The sequence below is a fragment of the Hypanus sabinus genome, chromosome 14 (genome assembly GCF_030144855.1).
Source record: "Hypanus sabinus isolate sHypSab1 chromosome 14, sHypSab1.hap1, whole genome shotgun sequence".
NCBI lineage: Eukaryota > Metazoa > Chordata > Chondrichthyes > Myliobatiformes > Dasyatidae > Hypanus > Hypanus sabinus.
In genome coordinates, this window is record NC_082719.1 from 81,757,666 (window position 1) to 81,780,228 (window position 22,563).

General features: G+C 37.1%; 1 protein-coding gene across 2 annotated transcripts; it reads right to left on the reverse strand.

The window, feature by feature from the left end:
• Nucleotides 1-13: 13 nt before the first annotated feature.
• Nucleotides 14-22,318, reverse strand: taf1c (TATA-box binding protein associated factor, RNA polymerase I subunit C). 2 transcript variants are annotated; one of them, XM_059989524.1, is made up of 14 exons: nt 22,154-22,318; nt 17,465-17,561; nt 16,483-16,592; nt 15,064-15,159; nt 13,246-13,316; nt 12,408-12,655; nt 10,401-10,529; nt 9,597-9,714; nt 6,779-6,850; nt 5,313-5,448; nt 4,256-4,384; nt 3,295-3,472; nt 2,037-2,174; nt 14-1,679 (listed from the first exon to the last, which is right to left on the reverse strand). In XM_059989524.1, the coding sequence occupies exons 1-14, from the start codon at nt 22,289-22,291 to the stop codon at nt 373-375; spliced, it is 2,967 nt and encodes a 988-aa protein (XP_059845507.1). In that variant the 5' UTR covers nt 22,292-22,318; the 3' UTR covers nt 14-372. The 2 variants fall into 2 exon arrangements, with proteins under 2 accessions (XP_059845507.1, XP_059845508.1); XM_059989525.1 differs by lacking the exons at nt 17,465-17,561; nt 22,154-22,318 and having other exon boundaries at nt 15,064-15,118; nt 16,483-16,569.
• Between the last annotated feature and the right edge of the window lie 245 nt (nt 22,319-22,563).

The following is a 22,563-nucleotide window of genomic DNA, read 5'->3' on the forward strand; positions in this document are numbered from 1 at the left end:
CATAAACTTTGACAATTATTAAATAGTTTTATTGCAAATAAGTTCTTTTTAAAAATGCAGGGAGAGAAAAAGTTTGCACTTGCATACATATTTCATATTTTATAAAAACATTCAAATCACAATTTAGTTATAATTTTGGCCCAGAAGGAAACACAATTGTCTGCAAGACAAAAATTGTTGAATCAACTTTATCTTTTTTTTAAGTCATAAATGTTCTTTGAGTGTAAAGTAACCAGTATGAAGATAAAACATCAGCAGCATTATGGTGGAAATTTCTAAAAATCCCACAAGAATTGTTTCACAAAATAAATGATTGATTTAAATAAATATTTGTTTCAAATGCGTTGCAGACTTCAACATATCACAATGTTTCTAAAATCCCATTCTGGCTCTTTTCCTTTTTGGCTGAGATGATCCAGGCTGACTTCGAAGCATTGGAAGGAAGGACATTTCACTAGTGGATGCCATTTGTAAAGAACCAACATGTGACAATTGTGTAGAGATAGCTAACGGTAATGACCCATCTATTCCATCATCTCCTTGAGCAGATTGGGGTGGAAGATCTTCTAGTGCAGCTAAGTAATTTTGAAGAATTCTCTTTCTTTCCTTAGGAATACTGACCAGTTGCCTTTCTTGTGGAAATGTGGGTGTTGGTGGTTGATTTTGTTCTACTACAGACACACTGGATTGAAGATCCACTTCTTGTCCAAAATTTTCATTAACTATCTGATTTGATACTTCTAGAGATTTTTTAGACAGAACATTACTCTCTGCACCAGATAAATAGTCACTTTGTTCTGAATCCAGCACAGAAGACCTACTCCAACCTGAAAAATCACTGAAGTCTGACAAATTAGACACTGAGGATGTGAAGCTCCCTGACAGTTCTCTGCGTCGTCCTGCTCGAGATAACTTTTCCAGTCGTCTTCTTGCTCGCAAAGCTCGGACCTTTTTGTCCCGGTTTACATCTAATTTTTCTGCCCACCAGTCATTCCACTTACCCTCCCATGATGCTGTAAGTCTTTCACTCAATTCATCCCTCCACACTGAGGGATCCACAACATCTGGAACACTCACAGGATCAAGTATTGGAAAAGTATTTTGGCAAAGCACTTGCTTTCTTTGCATAACCACTTTCATTTTATTCCACATTTCTTTGTATGTGTCATTTAATTCATTATCGTTCAAAAATGTTTTATGTGAGAACAGGCGCTTTGTACTGATGACAGAATGCTTCTGTGGCTCTTCACAACCATTTCGAAATTTCTGTTGCTTTTTTAAGAATGAGTTCATCCACCTTCTACACATGACAAGAGTAGCAGAACTGGGTGTTAAAGGTGTTTTAGTACTCTGCTTGATCGATGACTGGAATCTCGGTTTGTCTACTGCCCTCAGTGAAGAGGCTTCTTCCTGCCTTTCACTTCCACCTGGTATTAAATCTTGTGCTTCATCATGACTTGGTTCTGTACCACAGTTTACTGACTGTACCCTTTCACCCACAGTAGCGCTGTTTGGTTCATGTTCACTTTCAGCTATCGTTCCTGACTCTTTCAAAGTCCTTTTCCCATTAGCAGACAAGTTCTGAGGGATGAGTGTCTGGTAAAATAGGTCTCCTGCTGCAGATAGCTGAAACACTGACAGTGTCTTTTTGCCACGAGTGTGGTAAAGTGTCGCAAGTCCTGCAGAACAAATGTAAATTTAAAATGGTGCTTCTTTTCCCCCCTCGTAAAATATGTAGCTAACCACAAATTATTTCAGTACCCTTTTACTTTAATGTTGCTCCGCAACACATTATATTCACCTGGGACTTCTCCAGCAGCACAGTAGGTTACCGCAAGAGAAACTATGTGTCCTTCCATTGCTGCAGTGAAGTATTTATTACCCCAATGCGTTTTTTTAAATTTCAAAAACATTTTTTCGTGCTTTTATCTTAATACTTAAAATGTTAAATATATTACGAGCTGATAATTACATCATGCTTTGAGATTAGTCCCGAGTTAATTTCAGATACTTTTTAAAATAAAATCAGATCTCACCTGCCCCAGCAGAGTGCAGTCTCTCAGCAACCATTTCATGTAAGTGAGGTCTCCTGACTGGCAGGTGTTGCATTATATCATAAATAGTGGAGAGTTTCTGTGGAGGCCCAAATGATTGGCAAGGCATCTGTGTCCCACCTAACAAAATAAAATTCAGAATAAATCACATTCCAGTATTACACTACATTTGTTGATTAATTCCAGCCTTTCTCAAGGAATAAAACCAATTCCATAATCTTCTAGACAGAAATATGTGGAAGGAAAGTCCTTGTTGATGCAAATCTCCTCGAGAATCGAATGCACTTTGAACTTTTCTGTCATCAAGAGAAACAACACATCTTCCCCACTTTCCCCTTGAAACTATGACAAGCTTTCCCCAATACCTTTCCCAGCCTCGCCTTGATTCCTTCTCCTCAACCACTGATGTACTTGACGAGCTTATCACAATCATTTCACTGTTTTCTTGATCAGAACATTTGGCTCTCTTGGAAGCCAGAAAGCAAAATGAAATGATTCAGTCTTCATCATATAAGCAACTACCAGGCTGTCTTCAAAATCAACAGATACATCTGTCCTTCAAACACTGACCCATTTTCTTATTACAGCACTTGGCAGGTAATCATTGAGACTGGTGTCCACTTCTCCTGCGACTTAATTTGGATCAAAATCCATTTCTCCTACAAATTGAAGACAGTTTTGGCTAGAATCCTAAATTATACTTTGTGACTGTAATCACATTACCTCTTTCCATCCTCTCTGAAGCCTTTCATACAGAATTTCTACATCATCTTCCAATACTTCATTGTCCAGCCTGACTGTCATTTGATTCCATTCTTACCTACCAAACTTTAGTCAAACAATCACCAGCAATGGCAACATTTCCCATCCTTTCACCTACCACTTTGGATGCTTCCCATTTATCACCATGGCACAGATGTCTAATATTAGACAATGACAGACAGCTCTTCCTTTCACCAGTTAATCTTACTATTTGTATGGTTTTCTTTAAAACCGTTTAAAATGCACAATTTCCAAACAATACCTGTTCAATAAATTTTAAAAGTATGCTTCAAATTCAAAAAATGAATCTGGTTGTGTTTGCCATTCTTTGGAGAGAGAATTTTAAGGATAGGTCCCTCCTGTATACGCCAAATAAAACATTCAATCATTCTCATGGATCTCTATGACCTCATTATTAGCATACTGTAAGCAAACAGTCATGTTCACCAACTATCATTAGCTGGAAGTTTCTAATCACCTGAATACTGCAGAAGTAACACCTCCTGAGTCCGTTGAGTTCCCAAAACAATCTTGTTTGTTCTGTTCCTTACTGCCCCATTGGCAATTTGTACAAACATTGGTGGTGAGTCCAAGGTGTGGTCCCATTTTAGAACAGGTACAGTAGAGAATCGTTCATCAACAATGTAAACAGAATACTATATTTAAAAGAATATTCATTTAGTATTCAAGCAACATGTTCGAACACTGAATATCAGTTTCAAATCTTTCACAATCCAGAGAAAAAATTTCTGAACAGTTTATAACTTGACTCCATAAATGGCAGGGTGCAAAACTGAAAAGATTGCCAAGAAATCTGTCAAAATTTTGTACTATTCTTTTACTTCTGACTTCTGTTAAAGTTATTACCACAGCTTGATGTAAACATCAAAAGTGTTAGCAGGCTTCTCACTCACAAAGTGTGGCACAACACAATCTAATGTTTCCTCATGAAACATTAAAAATCAATATTCTATTTCTCAGAAACAGAACAAAAATCTGCACAAGCCAAAAGAAACGGTAAGTAAGTAAGGTAAATTTATCGAGATAGAAATGCTGGTTATGACATTTGAATCTATTTCTCTTCAATTATTGCATGCACTAAATTCATGACTGGAAAGTAATTAATTCAAAGTAACAAAATAATTTGGTAATAAAGAGATACGAATTCAAGTGACATAAAATAATAGTCACTTCAATTCACTTCTCTTTATTGCCAAATTATTCTATGTTAGTTTGTATTTGCTTCTCAATCCTGAATTATTTTATCTCAGTTTAACTGGTAAACTCAAGCTGTGGTTCATAATCTGCTTTTAAAAAGTATAAGCAATGTGTTTGTAAACTGATGGTCTCATTTGTGCATTTGATTTACTTGTCTGACATGCTTTTATAAAAAATTAAACAGACATAACTGTTAATACACAAGACTAAATTACACAAACCTGTGTTGTAATTAGGTGATGGTATGGATTTACATCCCGTAGGTGTTTGGGAAGAATCACACGTTCACCTTTTTGGCAGTCAGCAGCAGCTCCTATCTTAAACAGGGTTTGGTTATAGCTTTCACCTGCCTACATGAATACATTAAAAAGAGTTTAATGATTTTGTTTCAAAACTTTGTTATTGCTTTTATATTTTCTTTCAACAACAGGCTCATGATGTTAAGACCCAGTTATGACACTATTACTAACAATCCCTTTTCTGCCACTCATTTCCTGTAACTTATTCTCCCTCACAGATCCATCAACTCCCTCCAATTCTACCATCAAACTATGCCAAGGTCAAACAAAGCAAATTATCTTCACTTTGTTTGGGATGTGGGAGGAAACCCAGATGGCCACAAATCCAAATCCATAGGACCCAAGATTAGATCAAACCTGGTTGAGTAAGACAGTAGTACTATCTACTGTGTCACCGTGACTCCTTGTGCATTACCAATACAGCTACTAAGACCAAGGTTTCATAGAAATACAGCATGAAAACATCTTCCTCCCCAAAGGAACTGGAAATTTAATTTACAAATAGCTGCAAGCACATTTTATTACAGTCAAGCTGATTAATTTAAAAATACGACCTTACCCCTTTTTTAAAAAACATTCACACTTTGAAAAGATGCATTCTAATTACTTGTATCTGATTTCAGCATTAAAATTGTAGTGCAAAAGGTGGGAGGTACAGGAGCCAGAAATAATCTAAATTCATAAATAGTTGATTTTTTTTTTGTAATGTTTGTACTTCTAGTTGCCACAACTTTGTTAAGTGTACTGTCTGTGAAGACCAAAATTAGATAAAGATTAAATTATTCCTTATGATGTTGATAACAAAGTTATTTGGGCAGTAAAAACAATCCTGCATATAAATGTTCTAAACCTCAGTAACAACTCAGGTTGAGAATGTTGAGAAAGAACTAGAAAAAACAATGAAAAGCCATTACAATACAATATTCCTGAACCCAAGGGTTTTAAAACTATAATGAAATAAAATTTAAATATTTCTTACCCTCACATCAGTTAAGTCCAGTCCAGTTCTATCAGCATACATATACACCCGTGGGTGAGCTGTGAAGTCACACCACCTCCATGGTAACTGAGCATTGAAGTAGAGGTTCTCTGTTTCCTTTCTTATTTTCTGAAGGCTAAGGTATTAACAAAAAGGTAATATTAAAGTGTTAAAGGGATCCTGGCATGTAAATCAGTCTACCAATCCAACCTTAAGTTTTACAAAACATGCAGACATCTATGAACAAATCCAAACTTCAGTAAACAGTGTACATACCCTTTGTTGAGGAAATATACTACAATTTAGTTACTCTAGCCTAGAACTTCATATTTATTCAAAAAGACAGGAGAATATATAATCTCCCCCAACAAAAATCATCAAAAAAAGGACCAATCACAGGGAGCTGAGCAAATTAATCAGCTTTCCAAGACCTGGTCAAACCAAAAAAAACTATAGATTTGATAGATATCAGAACTATATGCTATCTATTTTTAAAATACAGATCCAAAATTACATCTGAAGTTGACACATCATAAATTAGAAGCTATTGTGCTTTGCATGTATTATTTTATATGTAATCCAGTATGTAATTATACATAACTCATAAATGCCTCTTCAATACTACAAGTTAAAGTCACGAGAAAAGGTAACAGAATAAGCTAGTAACATAACTGAAACTTGAGAGAAAATAGTCTTCAATTTTCTCCCTTAAAAATGGGAATCGATTTACTATTTTAACCGAATGTACAACTAGGAACAAAAGGACTCAAAGATTTGCTGTTAAAACCATCGTGATTGCTTTTACAAAAGAAGCTATTAATAGGATTAACTGGTTTCTGAGGAGGCACTACTGATCATCAACATAAAAAACATGGTACTCTATCACAATCAGATTTATTATCACTAACATCAAAGGAAATTTATTTTTTTAATGGAAGCAGTAAAGTGCAAGACATAAAATCACTATAAATTACAAAACAATTTAAATGCAAACGAGGAATAGAGGGGGAGTGCTCATGGGTCATTCAGGAATCTGACGGCAGAGGGGAAACAAAGCTGTTACTAAAATGTTGAGTATGGGTCTTCAAGCTACTCAGTGGTAGTAAAGAGAGAGGGCATTTCGCAGATGGTGAGGATCTATAATAATGGATTACCACCTACTTGAGGCACTTATGGGGAGGGTTGTGACCATGATGGAGCTAAGTCTACAAGCTAAATATATTACTAAATCTGGCTTTTCAATAATTCTTTTCAGTCCACCCATTCCCAACATTCATCCTTTGCTGCTTATATAGTTAACATAGAACTTGTAGTTTTAATAACTCATTTCCTATCAAAACACACATTGTGATTGGTATGCATTTATTTGAATTGAAAGTATAAAAGAAGCCTGCAGCTCCAAATGAAAAGGAAAGATTTTGCTATCTATTCATTTTCAGGAACTTTCAGAGTACATTTGCATTTACCCTTTGTCCAGGACCCAAAGATAGGCAGCTCCACACTCACTGGCAATTACCAGCTCTCCAGGCACATGAGGGCTGAGATAAAAGAATAAATGATTATAGCTAAAAGATTTCAGCACTGCAATGTATTAAGCCCTATAACTTCTACAAGAATTTAACATGGTAAAATTAAAAAGCAGTCAAGGGAAATGTTTTAACTTTTATTTTTTAAATAAGAGAAAAAACTTACAGCCAAATTGCATTTTACTAAGTCTTAACTTAATCCCACTCTGCTTCTCTTTTCATAAATTTCACTTAGAAAAGCTAAGAAAATACAAAGGTAACAAACACACTGCATGTAGAAGAATCATTCGACCTTAAGAACCCAACATAAATTGTAGAACTGCTGAAATTGTAACCAAAATTATTCCATTGTAGTTTATGCAAAAGGAAAAAAAATCAGTTACAGAATAAGCACTGATTGAGAGGAAACACTCAAGTTTCTATTAAGGTACTCTTGGATTCTGGTGTTTAAATCCACAGTCAGGAACAAAGTATAAATCTTATTGCTTCACAATTGTTTTATTAAGAATTAATAGAACAAAGAGAATAGGGACAGAACAGTGATGGGGTCTTACTACTTGAAGAAGGGAGGAACTAAAGATGCCACCTAGCATATAACAGCTACTTTTATTACCAGAGATAAGAAAATTCCATAGATAATAATCCAATTAGAAAATACCTATTCAATGCTGTAATAAAATTAACCAATGAGAAAACAGTTATTCATTTAATGAAAGAAAAAAGCACCTTTAGCTCTATACTTTGTATAACCACTAAAGGCATCGTAAACTTTTTAGGGATATATAAAGGCTACTTAAAATACAAGCAGATAATTATTAAACTGCAAAGAAGATGACAATTAAAATTAAACAGACCAATCCCACAGTATTTAGCTGTGTCTTCCACTTGTCTTTCAAACACAAATAGCTGCCTTTAAAATGTACATCTCAACATCAAAAAAATCCAAATTAAAGCTTTCAACACTATCATGCTTGAACTTAAACTAAATAGATGAGGAAAACAACTACTTAATCATCTACCCGCAAAAGATAAAAATTTGCATTAAACACCCCCCTCCAGTAGCAAAACATCTGAAGCCTCTGAACAGACCTTTACTGAAAAAAACTGTCATCCAGCCGCACACAGAGATACTGCAGAAGAACAAAAGTTTGGACAGAGATAGGTTCTATGGAAGAGAGACCTGACACATGGAGGAATTTAGTGAGAGAAATCTGGTGGTTTTGGTGTTTTAGTGAGATAAGTATTATGAAGGATTGAAATCAGAAGCTTAAAAAGCCAGAAATGGAGGAACACATTTATCAGAGTACTGCAATGAAAGAAATAAAACCATTTAGAAAAAGGAATAAAAGCTTTTAAAACTGAGACATTGCTTACACAGATCTGGAAATACAGAAGCAAGGTTAAACACCATATGGCAAAAGTTAGGACATGAATAGCCCAGAATTCTGCATGAATTTATAGAGGGTTAATTGTGAGAAGCCACCCAGAAGTGCACGGGGCGTGCAGAAGAAGCAGCTCAAGGCATACAAAAATCGTGAAGAGGTGCCAGCCTAGCTGAGGTGTATTACAGGTCTACGTGCACAAATAAACAACAAAAACTGCACAAAATAAAACTAAAACACACAAAATGCTGGAGGAACTCAGGAGGTATGGCAGCATCTATGGAAAGGAATAAAGTGTTGATGTTTCAGACTGAGGCCCTTCAGCAGGACTGGAAAGGAAGGGTGAAGAAACCTGAATGAGAAGGTATGGTGGGTTGGGGGGGGGGGGGGGGCGGGGGAAAGAAGGATTACAAGCTAGAAGGTGATGGGTGAAGCTAGGAGCAGGGGAAGGCAAGTGTGTGACTTCTCCCCCTTCCCCCTTCTTCCATTCCCTACTCTGGCTCCCCTCTTATCTCTTCTCCTCACCTGCCTACACTGCAAGTTAAAAAAAACAATTATAACAGTGAAGTGGATCCTGAGTGAACTCAGGGAGTAAATCTCTAGTAATTTACCTGGAAGACCATTTAATGTGTGAATTATGCTATCTGAACTTTACAGATGATAGAAATATTTTAGTTGTAATCTTTCTGAGATTGCCATAAATCACTTCTTTTCCAAGAATTTATCTCATAGTTCAGCCCTCAAGTTTCTGCCTTATTGCTTTTGAAACTGTCCCTAACACTTGTATGATGGCTGAAATAAATTTCAAATTGCAGAACAATTCAGCCCCATTATCACACAGAACACCTAATTGCAAATTGCAAATCATTCTATTTGCAAATGGTGCAATATCACTTAAGAATGTGAAAACTATATCCAACTGAATGTTCTTAGTCACGTAAAGTATTAATCAAGTAAAAGGAACAATATTAATAGAAATTAGTTAAAATATAATTATCATATACATAACACCTTTAACATTGCAAAATGTTGCAAAACGATTCAGTAACATATCAAATATATTGCATCAAAAATGGAAATATAAGGACTTATCTGGAGACAGGTTTTCAGGAAAGACAGGCAGCAGTGTTTGAGAGAATTGCTTTATAGTGGAACCCAGATGACCAATGGCAAGAATAAATTTAGTATTCTTATTCTTCCATGAGAAAGTTATATTCCAAAATGCACAGGTGTGGACCATAACATTACGGTCTGAGTTTTATTCCAAACTTGGGGAGAGTAGAATTTATGATTTTGGAAAGCTTGGAGAAAATGCATTTTACAAACCCTGAGTATTAAAATTTCAGAAAAATTAGAACTCTGAACTTAATCCTTACCTGACATTAATGCATGTAGCCACTTTTTCTGTCTGAACCACTTGTAAGGCAGCTGGATTTATTTCATTGGAGAGCTTCCATGCTCCACAATGGTAGTCAGAGCGAACCCCTACAAAAACTGCCATTTGGAAAAAAAGTTTGGTGAACAAATAAGCATGATTTATTAACAAACCATTTTAAAATTAGAAAACTAATTATATTCATATGCACAAATTTATTTCGTTTTTTAAAAATCAACATAGCCACAGAGTGAGCCATACAGGCAATGACTCAACACAGTGCATTAAACAGAGGGGTACAATAGCTTTACATGTTTGTGGAATTGGACAATAAACAGGAAACTGTTTAAAGAAAGTCATCTTTTGGATCTGAATGTAAGAGGGCTCGCAATAAGACACTGGCATCTTTCATTGGCATTAATCTGAAAAGTAACTCTATGGTACCAAATATCAAAAGGAATGGCATTATAACAAAAGTGGAATATTCTTTAAATACTTTGTATGTGAGGTATTTCACTGCTAAGAAAGTCAGCTTTATATACCCAGAATACATCTGCCTCTTTAGATGCTCTTAAACAGTGATACTGTACAATTTAAGTTATTCCTCAGTCAACTGTATTCCTAACAGTGAGAATCTGTTGTCAATCGTTAGCATAATTATTACAATACTTCCCATCATATGTAGTTTTGAGACACCAGTATGCTAAACCTCCAATATAAATGCAAGTTTTTCTTTTTTCCATTTAAAATAAAATATTGAAAAATATGAAACATTGCAAATATAATCGTTCTCATCTACTATTACCTTCTTCCTCCAAAGCACTAGCATTGATTTGGTGAATTCTGCCCTTCAGTTCAAATTTCACTGGCTTAAATTTCACGTTCAATTTTGGCATTTTATCTTGATCATAACTCAGTGCAACTTTATGGAAATCTGATGCTTATGCATAAAGGAACATTAACAACAATGATAAAAAAAAGTAAATGTTCATGTTTCATGCCTCTCATTAATATAACAGAATGGTAAAGTCAAGACTATTACTTTATAGCTCTCTGACCTCTTCAGTATCATGAACCAAAATAAACTTGTACATTAAACTTACCTTTGGCAGAATACCAAGTCCTAATGCTAAATTCAGAAAATACAAAAGATGAGTTGATCTTTATTCCACAAGTAAACATCCAACAAGCATATAATAGTACAGTGCAAGCCTCAAAATAGAGGGAACTGAAAAAAAAAAGTTTTGTTTGAAACAGAAAAAGAATTTGAGAAGTATTGATGTACCTTTTGCTTTAGCATCAGTTTTGGATTTTAAATACGAGTATTTAATGTACTGACAGTTTAGTGCATTAACAAGGAATATGCACCTTTAGGTAAGACAGTAAATGGTAATTATGTTCACTAACACATTAATCTGCCATGGCAAAATGCAAAAAGACCTGAGGCTTCCCCTCTAAAGCACCTTTCATCCTTGACTTGATCAACTTTGGTATTTGGCACACTGCTATGATAAATTTGCTGCTGCACTTATCTGTAGAGAGCAGTAATTCCATTTCAAATACCATGTCAAGCTCTGTGGGTGGAATAAGGTACTGTTACAAATTTAGACTCTTGACATCCCATCAACATCACCCAAAGATTGATGTACCACCCCCCTTCAGGCCATTCCACTTGGGCTCTTGCACTAATACTATCTTTTGTAACTGTATCTGGTATTGTAACTATGTGCTGTGTGCACTGTGTGCTACTGCATGGTATGTACAGTGTTTTGCACCTTGGCCCTGAAGGAACACTATCTTATTCCTCTTTTTCCTCCCTACAGGTCTCTTAATTCCTTCTCTTCAGATGCATATCTATCTCCCTTTTAAACTCTACATATGAATCTGTTTCACTAACATGCATACTGAACTGTAAAGAACTTCTTTCCTCAAATCACTTTCAGCCCTTAAGAAAATCATTTTAATTCTACACTCCCTGGTCCATGACCTTATCACCAATGAGATAATAATTAAGGCAGTGTCTTTTTCTCTTTAGACATGTACAATTTTGGACAAAATACAAAACAATGAACACACTAAGTTACCCCAGATTCATGAGTTATCTTACTTAAACAATCTGATTTCTTACTACCAACCTAAAAGCTGAACTTTTTAACCCGGCTAGAGCTCAGTTTCATTGGGTTCCTGTGTAAGTCCTGGTGAGAAACCCAATGCCTGCGAGATTGAGTCTGGGGCCAAGGACTGGAGGTCTGTCTGTCTGTGAAAAAGGGCTAGCTTTGGCATTATTGTCCTGTTTTGTTCGTTTGTTCTTGTTGTTGCTGCTGTTTTTGTTGTCTGTGTTTTGTGGTTTGTTGTGCTGTTGCGTTGAACGTTGTGTACGTGCAATGTTGGCGGTGGAATGTGTGATGACACTTGTGGGGTGCCTCCAGCACACTGTGGGATGCATTGGTTGTTAACACAAATGACAAATATTGCTGTATGTTTCAATGTGCGCAAGATAAATAAATCTGAATATGAATCCATCATTAAACTGAAATACTTGTTTTCAATTTCTCTACCCAAGATCATCTCTCATTTTTAAGCTTCCTCCAGTCCTTCTGACATCCAGGATCATTATATCCTTGCACTGCTGGCCTCTTTAAACTCTGACTATACTTGCTATACCCATAATGGCCATGGCTTCTGTGTCATTCACAAAACTCCAAAATTCCCACACCAAAATCTTTTCCAGCCTTCAACCGCATTAAGATGCAGTGTAAATCCTAACTTTGGACTAAGCATTCAGTCAGCTGACAACTACTCAGAAGGATACTCAGCAAGTTCATGGAGTTGCTGCCCGGATAGATCAAACATCCATCTTCAGAATTGGCCCCTTTGGAAAAGGGGCAATATACCAGAGCTCCTCCAGTGGCAGAGTGATCAAACAGAAGTTTGTTCCTTTGAATCTTCATTTCTTCATGAATATTTTCTGCCAGTAAGTCTGGTGGAATGTCAAAAATAGACTCCCGCAGCAACAGATTCAAAAGTCTCGCATGTTTGCTCGCACTAGAAAGAGGGCATCTATATAAAACAGAATAAATGCTTAGAAGACAGTGATCTGCAAACTTAATTGAGATCTTAACAAAACTGACATTTAATACAAACAAGATTTTTTTTGGCTTAATAATTACTAATAAAGGACAGCATCTGTGATGAATCATCAACAGCATATGAACTTAAGGAACTTTGAATTTTGTGTTTATTATTTATAAACTGCAGCATTACAATCCAGTGCATAAACTACAGATGTCAGTACTTAGGCAGAAGCCATTGTAAATGATTTTCCTGGAGCTAACGTACAATTTTTTTTGAAGATTGTTGTTTAAACAAGGACTTTGGAAAATATAACTCCAAGAAATATATCTCCACAAAAGCATTACTGACACTAGAAATCAAGTCAATTAGAAAATGCAAGAAAGGTTCAACAGATCTGGCAGAATCCAAGAAGAAAATCAATATTTTCAGATCACTAACCACCTGAATATGTCAGTGACCTGGAACATCAATTGTTTTCCTTCCACAGATGATGTCATGCCAGAGTTGTTTTTAGATGAGAAAGCTCTATAGGGAGAACAATTTCATAAGATGTTCCCTCCAAGATAAATTCTTACCCTCTCTTTTTTACACGCTCTGTGAATACTCTCAAATGGTTTACATTTACTGCCGTCTTCCTTGCATTTCCCTTGAAGAAAAAACACAATCAGATTAACAAGCATGTTAAATTATTCCTCCACATTCATACATGTGCAGTGCTAAAAATTATGAAGGCAAATGTAATATTAAACATTGAAGATCTAACAAATTGAAGCTGTGGGCTGCAATAAATTTGGGGAAGATGAATGAGCAAAAAAGAAACAATAAATAGCATAACGTACAAAAAAAACAGAAAAAAAAATCATCAGTCATTGGAAAAGTGTTAGGCTACAATCGGTCAACGATCAGAACAATTTTAAAGGATAACGTGAGAATAGTGGAGGCATGTGAAGGCCCTGTCCTGATGAAATTATTACTAAGCAACGCAGTCGTTTAATTATTGAAATACATGTTTCTTAAGTGTTTTATATGCATAGAAAGGTAAAACATATACTATATACTAAGACAAATGTTTGACTAACTGACACTAAATAATACCGGATGTATCCGTTCTGAATTAGAGAACTTCCGTTTTTTTAAATTCCCGATCTGCGGTAACCTATGCACATCCTCCCGTATATTTTAAATCATCTCTAGATTACTTATAATGCCTAATACAATGTAAATGCTGTGTAAATAATTGTTATACTGTATTGTTTAGGGGATAATGACAAGAAAAAATGTCTGTACATGCTCAAACAACAAGTGCTGGAGAGAGAACTTCCAGGCTTTCCCAATCCATGGTTGGTTGAATCCACGCATGCAGAACCCGCAGATAAGGAGGGCCGACTGTATGTGAAGAGGCTGCTAGGATGGGTCAAAGCATATCCCTGCTGTGACATAAACTTTTATATTTCAATGAATTTGCAGTGATTCTCAACTTTAAGATAGTCCTGGCAAAGCAAAATTGAGTTGTAGACAGAATAGTACAAGGAGTGGCCACATCAGAGACTCAAAATGCTCATATATATTATGGGTTCTGACATTTCACAACAGATTTAATTTATAACAACAGAACAATGACAAATATAATGACACATGGTGCTTCAGGGGCTTATCGGAAAAATATCACACTGGGTCTGGAGAAGATCAAGTGTTGGAAATTAAGACAAATAACAATAGGTGAATGGTGACCACATAAACTGACTAAATGTTTATCATTTCTCAAAATACAAAAAAAAAATTAGCACAAACCGATCAACCTAGTTCTTCAACCTTCCCATTTTGTCCCTCTCGACATTACTCATAACCAGCATAAGTCCCCCTTTGGGACATTATCCACATGAACATATTAATATTTGGATACTATCAATATTTCCAGCATTGGGGATAGTGCAGGAAGTGAGACAAAAATCTTAATTTCAAAGCACAACCATTTCCAGAATTACTGAGAACTTATTTTTCCCCTTTTTCTAAACCAACTGAATGTTAAATTGACAGCATTTTGTTTTATTCTGATTATTTACAGCTTAAACATTGGTATATTTAATATTTCAATTACAGACAGTGAGAAAGTTTCCAGTAAAGAAAAATCTACCCTATAAGGAGGTTTTATGGAATTTTGTTTGTTGTCTTTCTTTATTAAAACTGTAAATCAAAGTTCTATGCAAAACAGTTTGCTAGTTAGTGTGAAACACACATTTAGGAGACAAATTGGTTTCTGGAACAATGCACCAAAGTAAGATTAATTCTGTAATTTAGTATGGATTTCTAAATGTAACATTAAAATCAAAGCATTCTTCTCTTAAAGCAAGAAGAATAGATTGTTCAAAATAATCTTTAAAAATAGTCCTTACCCTGAGAACAGATTCTCCAAAGTAAAAGTGCTCTTCCAGCAGCTTGCCCATTGAGCTGAAGGCATCATTAGAATGATCAAGGAAGAAGTTAGCCATCTTCAAAGTTATAAAAAGGACACCAGTGACAATATTAACATTCTCAGAAATAGAAATAAAACAAACTCTTTCTCTCGATTATAAATCATTATATAAATTCTTCAGAATATCATGCACAATTTCAGACAGAATAACTGTAAAGCCTGTACAATATTAGATACAATTATTCCTGCAACTTGATATGCATGTTAGAAACTTCTTAAAGTTAGCAGTAATTAAATCAAGCAAGCCACATTTCACTTGACACAAATAAACACACTATTGTATGAGTAACTGAATATTTCAATGAAAAAAATTCGACTATCTAACCATCATCACAAAAGTTATTAAATTATAAGCCAAGTAGCTCACAGGAGGCATATACCATAACTAAACATGGAGAAAATTCAAAAATCCGCAGAGCATAGGGACTTGGAATCCTTGTGCAGATTGAGTCAGTGGTGCAGAAGGCAAGTGTAATGTTAGCATTCATTTCAAGAGGAATGGAATATAAAAGCAAAGATGTAATGCTGAGGCTCTCTCAGGCACTAGTGAGGCCTCACGGAGTATAGTAAGCAGTTTTGGGCCCCTTATTTAAGAAAGTATATGCTGACATTAGAGAGAGTTCAGGAGGTTAACAAGAATGAATCCTGGAATGAAAGGCTTATTGGATGAGGAGTGATTGATGGCTCTGGGTCTTTACTCACTGGAATTTAGAAGAATGAGGGGTGAATCTCAATGAAACCTATTGAATGTTGAAAGGCCTGGATAGAGTGGATGTGGAGAGGATATTGCTTATGGTGGGGGAGTCTAGGACCAGAGGCCACAGCCTCAGAGTAGAGGAACAGTGCTTTAGAAAGGCGAAGAGGAAGAATTTCTTTAGCCAGAGGCTAGTGAATCTGTGGATGTGGAGGTCAGGTCATTGGGTATATTTAAGGCGAAAGTTGATAAGTTCTTGATTAGTCATGGCATGACGGTTATGAGGTAAAAGCAGGAGAATGGGGATGAGAGGGAATGGATCAGCCAAACGTTTTAATTCTGCTCCCAAGTCTTATGGTTTTAGACAAGGCATTGAAAACAGGATACAGGATACTTGCCCTCATTAGCTGACACACAGAAATCGTGTTAAGGCCTTATAAAACATTGGTTACACCACAGCTGAAATATTGCTTGTGGTGCTGGTTGCCACACCATAGGATATATATGCTTGGCACAGGAATGGGTGCCGAAGAAATTCACCAGATTGTTGTTGGGGTGGGTGGAATGTGCTGTACATTCTACTAAACTACCATGAAGCGCAAATTTATCACTTAAACCCAAGTTACAGCTTTTCCCAAAACGTACCTGCTCTGTGAAATTAAGTGGACCCATTGTCATTGCTTCTGTTTTTTCACCTGTTATTATCCTCCCAGTGTAAGTCAGCTCTTCTAGGCTTACTGGACGGAATTTGCACCCTTAAAAACAAAAAAATAAAAATACTTTAGGACAAATAAAATAACACACATGCTCTAGACCCTTCCCCCCCCCCCAATTAGGGAGTTTCTTTTAAACAAGTTAAAATGCTTTATGAGAAATGTTGTAACAATTTTTAAAATATTCTTTTTCATTTACTTGTATTTCACAAATAACTTCAAAGCTAATTGGCAAAAATCTGTTACGTGGCAGAAATGCTATAAATGCACATACATAAGGAGGGACAATTTGACAGATACTCTTGAGGTAGTTTTTTTTCTTTTCCGGAAAATCATGACAGGTACCACACCACACTTATTCCACTGGGTTTATCTTTCACTAGCATCACACCTAATGGATCAGCCTTCCTGAAAGCTTATACTGAACAGTATCTGGTCATAAGAATTGCACTATCACACCAACGTCATTCTCATCTAAAATCCCTACATGCATACTTTGTCTGATAAATACTTTGTCTTGCATACTCTGATAAATGGTCATGTTAAAGGAAAAGCTAAAACTTAACCAGAAACGTCATCTCCTTTTCAGATGGTTCCAAATGAATTAAAGGCTAAGAGCACTTTAGAATTGCAATTATTAATTTATATTAAAGAATTATTTATAATCAGTAGATCTTTGACTTTCAATTCTGATGGAAAATAATCAGCCTCTCTAGATGCTCTTTGACTTGCTCAGTTCTGTTCTGTTTCTCTAATATATGCCTTCCAAATTCAGAGTACTTTGTTTTGGTTCCCAATATTACAAACCAACAAACTACCAGCAAAGAGTTCTCTTAACACTTATTTCACCTATAATCTATTTTCGATACACTACGTTATTAACAACTTAGCAAGTGAAATCAAATTTACATTACCTGTTTTGGCTGGAAGTAGTGGAATTGGAACTGGTTCCAATGGTTCCCAGTTCTCTCGTTTCAAACATCTTAAGGCTGACCATTTCAATTCTGATACCTGCAATTGCAGTAGTGTGCATTTGTAAACCAAACATTAAAAGTTGATTCAAGAAACTGCAACAATTAAAGATTTAAAATTAATCAAATGCTATTAAAAATGCATGCTTTAGAGTGGCCAGAAATGCTGATGAGGCAATTATAACTCACTTAAGTCTGTATGTTACTCAATTCTGAGACATTTTGGTGAAACCACATCAGAAAACAGTATTTTTCTCCTTATTTAAGAAATGGATGTCAATGTGCGGGAAACTACTCAGAAAAGGTTATTAAAATAAGCAGGTTGTGTAATGAGCAAAAGTTGGACAAGTTAGGCTTGCGTCTCGGAGTTTCTAAGAGTGGAAGAGAATTTAATTGAAACATGGAAGATCCTAAGAAGACTTAAAAGGATAGATATGCTGAATCGGGTATAATATCATTGTCTCATATGGCATCAAATTTTATTTTGTGGCAGCAGCAAAGCGTAAAGACATAAAATTACTACAAATTACAAAATAAATATTGCAGAAAAATGAAATGATTCCTTGTTTGCACTACTTATTCAGAAATCTGATAGCAGAGGTAAAGTAGCTGTTTCTGAATTGTTGATTGTGGGTCTTCTGGTGGGTACTTCCACCTTAAATGATAATGAGAAGAGGGCATGTTTCAGATACAGTATTAATGATCCTAAATTGCCTTTTGCAGGCATTGCCCCTTGAAGATGTCCTCAATGGTGGAGAATGTCGTGTTCATGATGGAGCTAGCAATCTACAACCCTCTGTGGCCTCATGCAATCCTGTGCATTGGAACCTCCATACCAGGCTGTATTATAATCAGTCATACATCTACAGAAAGTTGTAAGTCTTTGACGGCACACAAAGTTTGCTGGTGTGCCTTCTTTGAAATTGCATCAATACAGAGGGCCCTGAATGGACCTTCCATGATGTTGAAATCACAGCTTCTAAAAGCTGCTCACTCACCCTTTCCACCATGGACACACCAATGACTGGAGCATGTTCTGCAGACTTCCCTTTCCTGAAGTCCACGATCAATTTCTTACCTTACTGCCGTTGAGGTCGAGTTTGTTGTTGCTTCACTACTCAACCAATCTACCTCACTCCTGTACACCACCTTGTTACCATATGAACTTTTGCCAACAATAGAGGTGATATCTGTGAAATTATAGATGGTATTTGAGATGTGCTTAGCTGCATAGTCATGAGTGTGGAGAGAGAGAAGAGCAGTGGACTAAACACACAACTTTGAGCTGTGCCTGCTTTGATTGTCAGTGAGATGTCATCACCAATCTGTTCAGACTGCAGTCTCCCAATAAGTCAGTCAAGAATCCAGTGACACAGGGAGATACAGAGGCCTAGATTTAGAAGCTATGAGTTTAGCACTGAGGGATAATGGTATTGAATGCTGAGCTACAACTGAAAAACAACAGCCTGATGAATATTCTGCTCGTCTAGTACTCCAAAACAGAGTGGACAGCCAGTAAGGTTGCACCTGCTGTATACCTGTTGCGGCTCCAGTACCAAAGCGGGTAGTTTCTTACTCAGGCAGGAGTTAATTCTAGCCATAAATAACCTCTCTACGTACTTCATTACAGTGGATATGAGTGCCACCGGTCAATAAGCACTGAGCCAGCTCACCTTACTCTTCTTATGCACCAATATGATTACTGCCCTTTTGAAGCAGGTGAAAACCTCAGAGCGCAGCAGTGAATGGTTGAAGATGTCCTTGTGTACTCCAGGCAGTTGACTGACACAGATTTTCAGTACCCAGCCAGGTAAACCATTGGGGCCTGACGCATTGTGAGAGTTAACCCTCCTGAAGGATATTCTGACATTAGCCTCTGAGACAGAGATCACAGGGCTGCCAGATGCTATGGCAAGAGAAATTCTTCCTTCCAAAGCATGCATAAAAGGCACTGAATTCATTAGGAAGTAAAGCATCACTGGCATTTATGCTGTTACATTTCAACCTCATAGGAAATAATGGTAAAGTATTTCCATTTATAGAAGAATATTCAACAAGGGTTACTTTAAAAATAAAGGAATTCATTTAAGACAGATAAAGTGAAATTTATTCTCTCAGAATCCACTCTTTTGTACCATTTTTCTCAAAGGGTGTAAGCAGAATCTTTGAATATGTTAAGGTAAACGTATTTGACAAGCATGGAGAATAGGATACGGCACGTGGAAAAGAATGGAGAGTTGAGGTCAGCCATGATCTTATTAAATAGCACAGCATATTTGATGAGACATGGCTAATCCCTTCTTCTAATTTGCACATACCAAACATTACTCAGGGGCATGAATGTTAGCGAAAAAAAAACACTAGGAGTTCAGGGATCTTTAGTCAATGAGTGTAGAAATTGTAGAATTTATTCTCCTCTTAACAGCAGTTCACCATTCTAGATACCATCAAGGTGAATCTTGTTGCTACCAACATTCTTCCTGTAGTCTGGTGGCCAATTCTCCCAAGTGTGGTCTAACCACACTTGTAAACTGTAATACTTTATTCTGCATCCTTATCATTTTACTTTCAAGTCTCTGCGTAAAGATAACCAAGTTGTTTTGGTCCAGCTATGTTAACACTACTGTCAAAAAAGCACACCGATGCCTCCACTTCCTCAGAAAACTAAAGAAATTCTGCACATCCTGAATTGAATCTTACGATTTTTTTAATACATAAATGCACAATAGAAAGCATCCCATCAGGATGTGTGACACCTTCACTTGGCAACTGCTCTGCCAAAGATCAAAGTAAGTTCTTTATTTTTACTTAGAAATAAAGAGCAGGACTGGCCCTTTTGGCCCAACAAGCCGTGCCAACCAGCAACCCACTGACTTAACCCTAGCCTAATCAAAGAACAATTTACAATCTCCAATTAACCTACTAACTGGTACATCTCAGAGTGGGAGAGGAAACCGGAGCCCCTGGTGGAAACACACACACACGGGAAGGAACAAGCAAACTTGCTTACAGAGGATGCCAGAATTGAACTCTAATGCTCCGAGCTGTTATAGTGTTGCACTAGCCGCTCTGCTACTCTGATATTATACCCTTAGCCAGCTGCAACAGGCCATGTTGTTCACATGTTAATCCCAAATATCTAAAGCTTACACTGTTCTGATCAGAACTCCAACAAAGCAGCAGTTAGCAAGATGGACAAAGGAATTACATTAAGTACTGCCATTCCAATACTTGCAGATCAGACACTGGCTTCATCAGCCACTTCAAGATTCAGGATTGAAGATCGTTTAATGTCATTTCCAGTGCACAAGTGTAAAGGAGAATGAAATGATTGTTACTCTGGATGCCCACAAATGACAAAGAAAGCAACAATAATTTTAAAACATGATAAATATAAATACATAGGATAGCTTATTTACATAGGTTATACACAAATTGCAGCTAGTTGCCAATGTACACCTCACAAATAAACCTCCCCACCACTGACACTTTACACTGTCTCAGGAAAGCAAATAACACAATTAACCCCAGTCATTCTCTGTTCTGCGCTCTCCTGTCAGGCAGAAGATGCAAAAGATTGAAAGCACATATCACTGTATTCAAAGACAGCTTCCATACTACTGTTTCCGACTTTTGAGCGAACCACTCATATACTACAGATGACTGATCTCGATCTCCCAATCTACCTCATCATGGTCCTTGCATTTCATTTCTTTATTCACTTTTACTGTAGCTGTTGCGTTATATATTTTTCTCTCATCCCATTGGGCAGAAGATACAAAAGCTGGAAAGAGCATACTAACAGGTTTAAGGACAGTTTCTATCAAGCTGTAATAAAACTATTGAATGTTTCCCTAGTAGGGTAAAATGGACTCTTAACCCCACAATCTACTTTGGTTTGATCTTGCACCTTAGTCTACTAAATGCCCTGTACTATTACACTTTGTTCTGCTCTCTATTGTTAGTCTTCCTCAAACATACCTTTGTAATTAATAGATCTCTATGAACGGTATGCAAGACATTTTTCGCTGCATGTGAAAATAATAAACTAATTTAACAATTATATTTACCAATATACTGCATTACTTTCTTTTTCCTACTGACGTACTTATAAATAGAATGGCCTACATCTTACTGCATCTTGGTATACGTGACAATAAACCAGTAATAGGTATAACGAGAAAGGGACCTGGTGAGATGGGGGTGTGATGTACCATCAATAAGAGATATCGGCGTTTACAAGCAGCAATTGCCTGTAAACATGCTACATCCTGGAGACTGAGAGGCAGGGCTCAGGCCTCAATCGCCTATATACCGGGGTATGTGGGAGGAGCTACAGGAGTAGTCAGCGGGGGGCATGTCCAGACAGGTATATGTAGTTCACCACAGGGTGTGGAGTGGCAGTTATGAAGGTGTTGTGTTGTATGCCTTTAGTTATGGAGAGGAACACACAGATTGATGTAATTGACAAACGGGAGGAAACTAGAGCGGTCTACATGATGCAAGGAGTTGTCCCTCTCCACCCCCAGCCTCCACCCACACGTTAAATTGCCCCTTCCTCTGCAGGCCTGACCCCGATCCCCTACTCCTAGTTGCGGAGCACTGCAATTTCTAAAGTTTACAAACTCTCACCTGCTGGTCGCCAGTCTCCACCACGAACGGCTGTACATGTTCATATTTTCCGCAGGATCCAAGCTCTTGCCTCTGCGCAGCGATGGGGCCCGGGCTGTAGAAACTGGGGAAAAGGGAATAGGGGAAAGCGCTGGCCATGTGAGCAACACAGGCCCGCCGACCGCCGCCGCGCCACAAGACCGACAGCTCCCTAAACAAATGGCTATGCGGGACAACATGCGTTAGGCGGTACTTTCAGGCAAATTTTGGCCAATGACTCGCCGCCCTTCGCCTTACGCTCCACGTGACTGGATGGAGCTGCCCTGTTGGTCGGAACTGTCTTACGGGTTGCCTAGGAGACGAAGACGCTTTGCGGAGTACCGCCCCAGCTGACGCTCCTTATCGTTCTATCCACCTCTCAGCAGCAAGGG

Excerpts from the sequence above, each read along its gene's own strand:
- taf1c (XM_059989524.1), bottom strand. The coding sequence starts at position 22,291 with ATGGCCAGCGCTTTCCCCTATTCCCTTTTCCCCAGTTTCTACAGCCCG. Across the intron at positions 13,317-15,063 it reads TTGGAGAATCTGTTCTCAGG|GGAAATGCAAGGAAGACGGC; the intron begins GTAAGGACTATT and ends TTTTTCTTCAAG. Across the intron at positions 6,851-9,596 it reads GCTACATGCATTAATGTCAG|CCCTCATGTGCCTGGAGAGC; the intron begins GTAAGGATTAAG and ends CTTTTATCTCAG.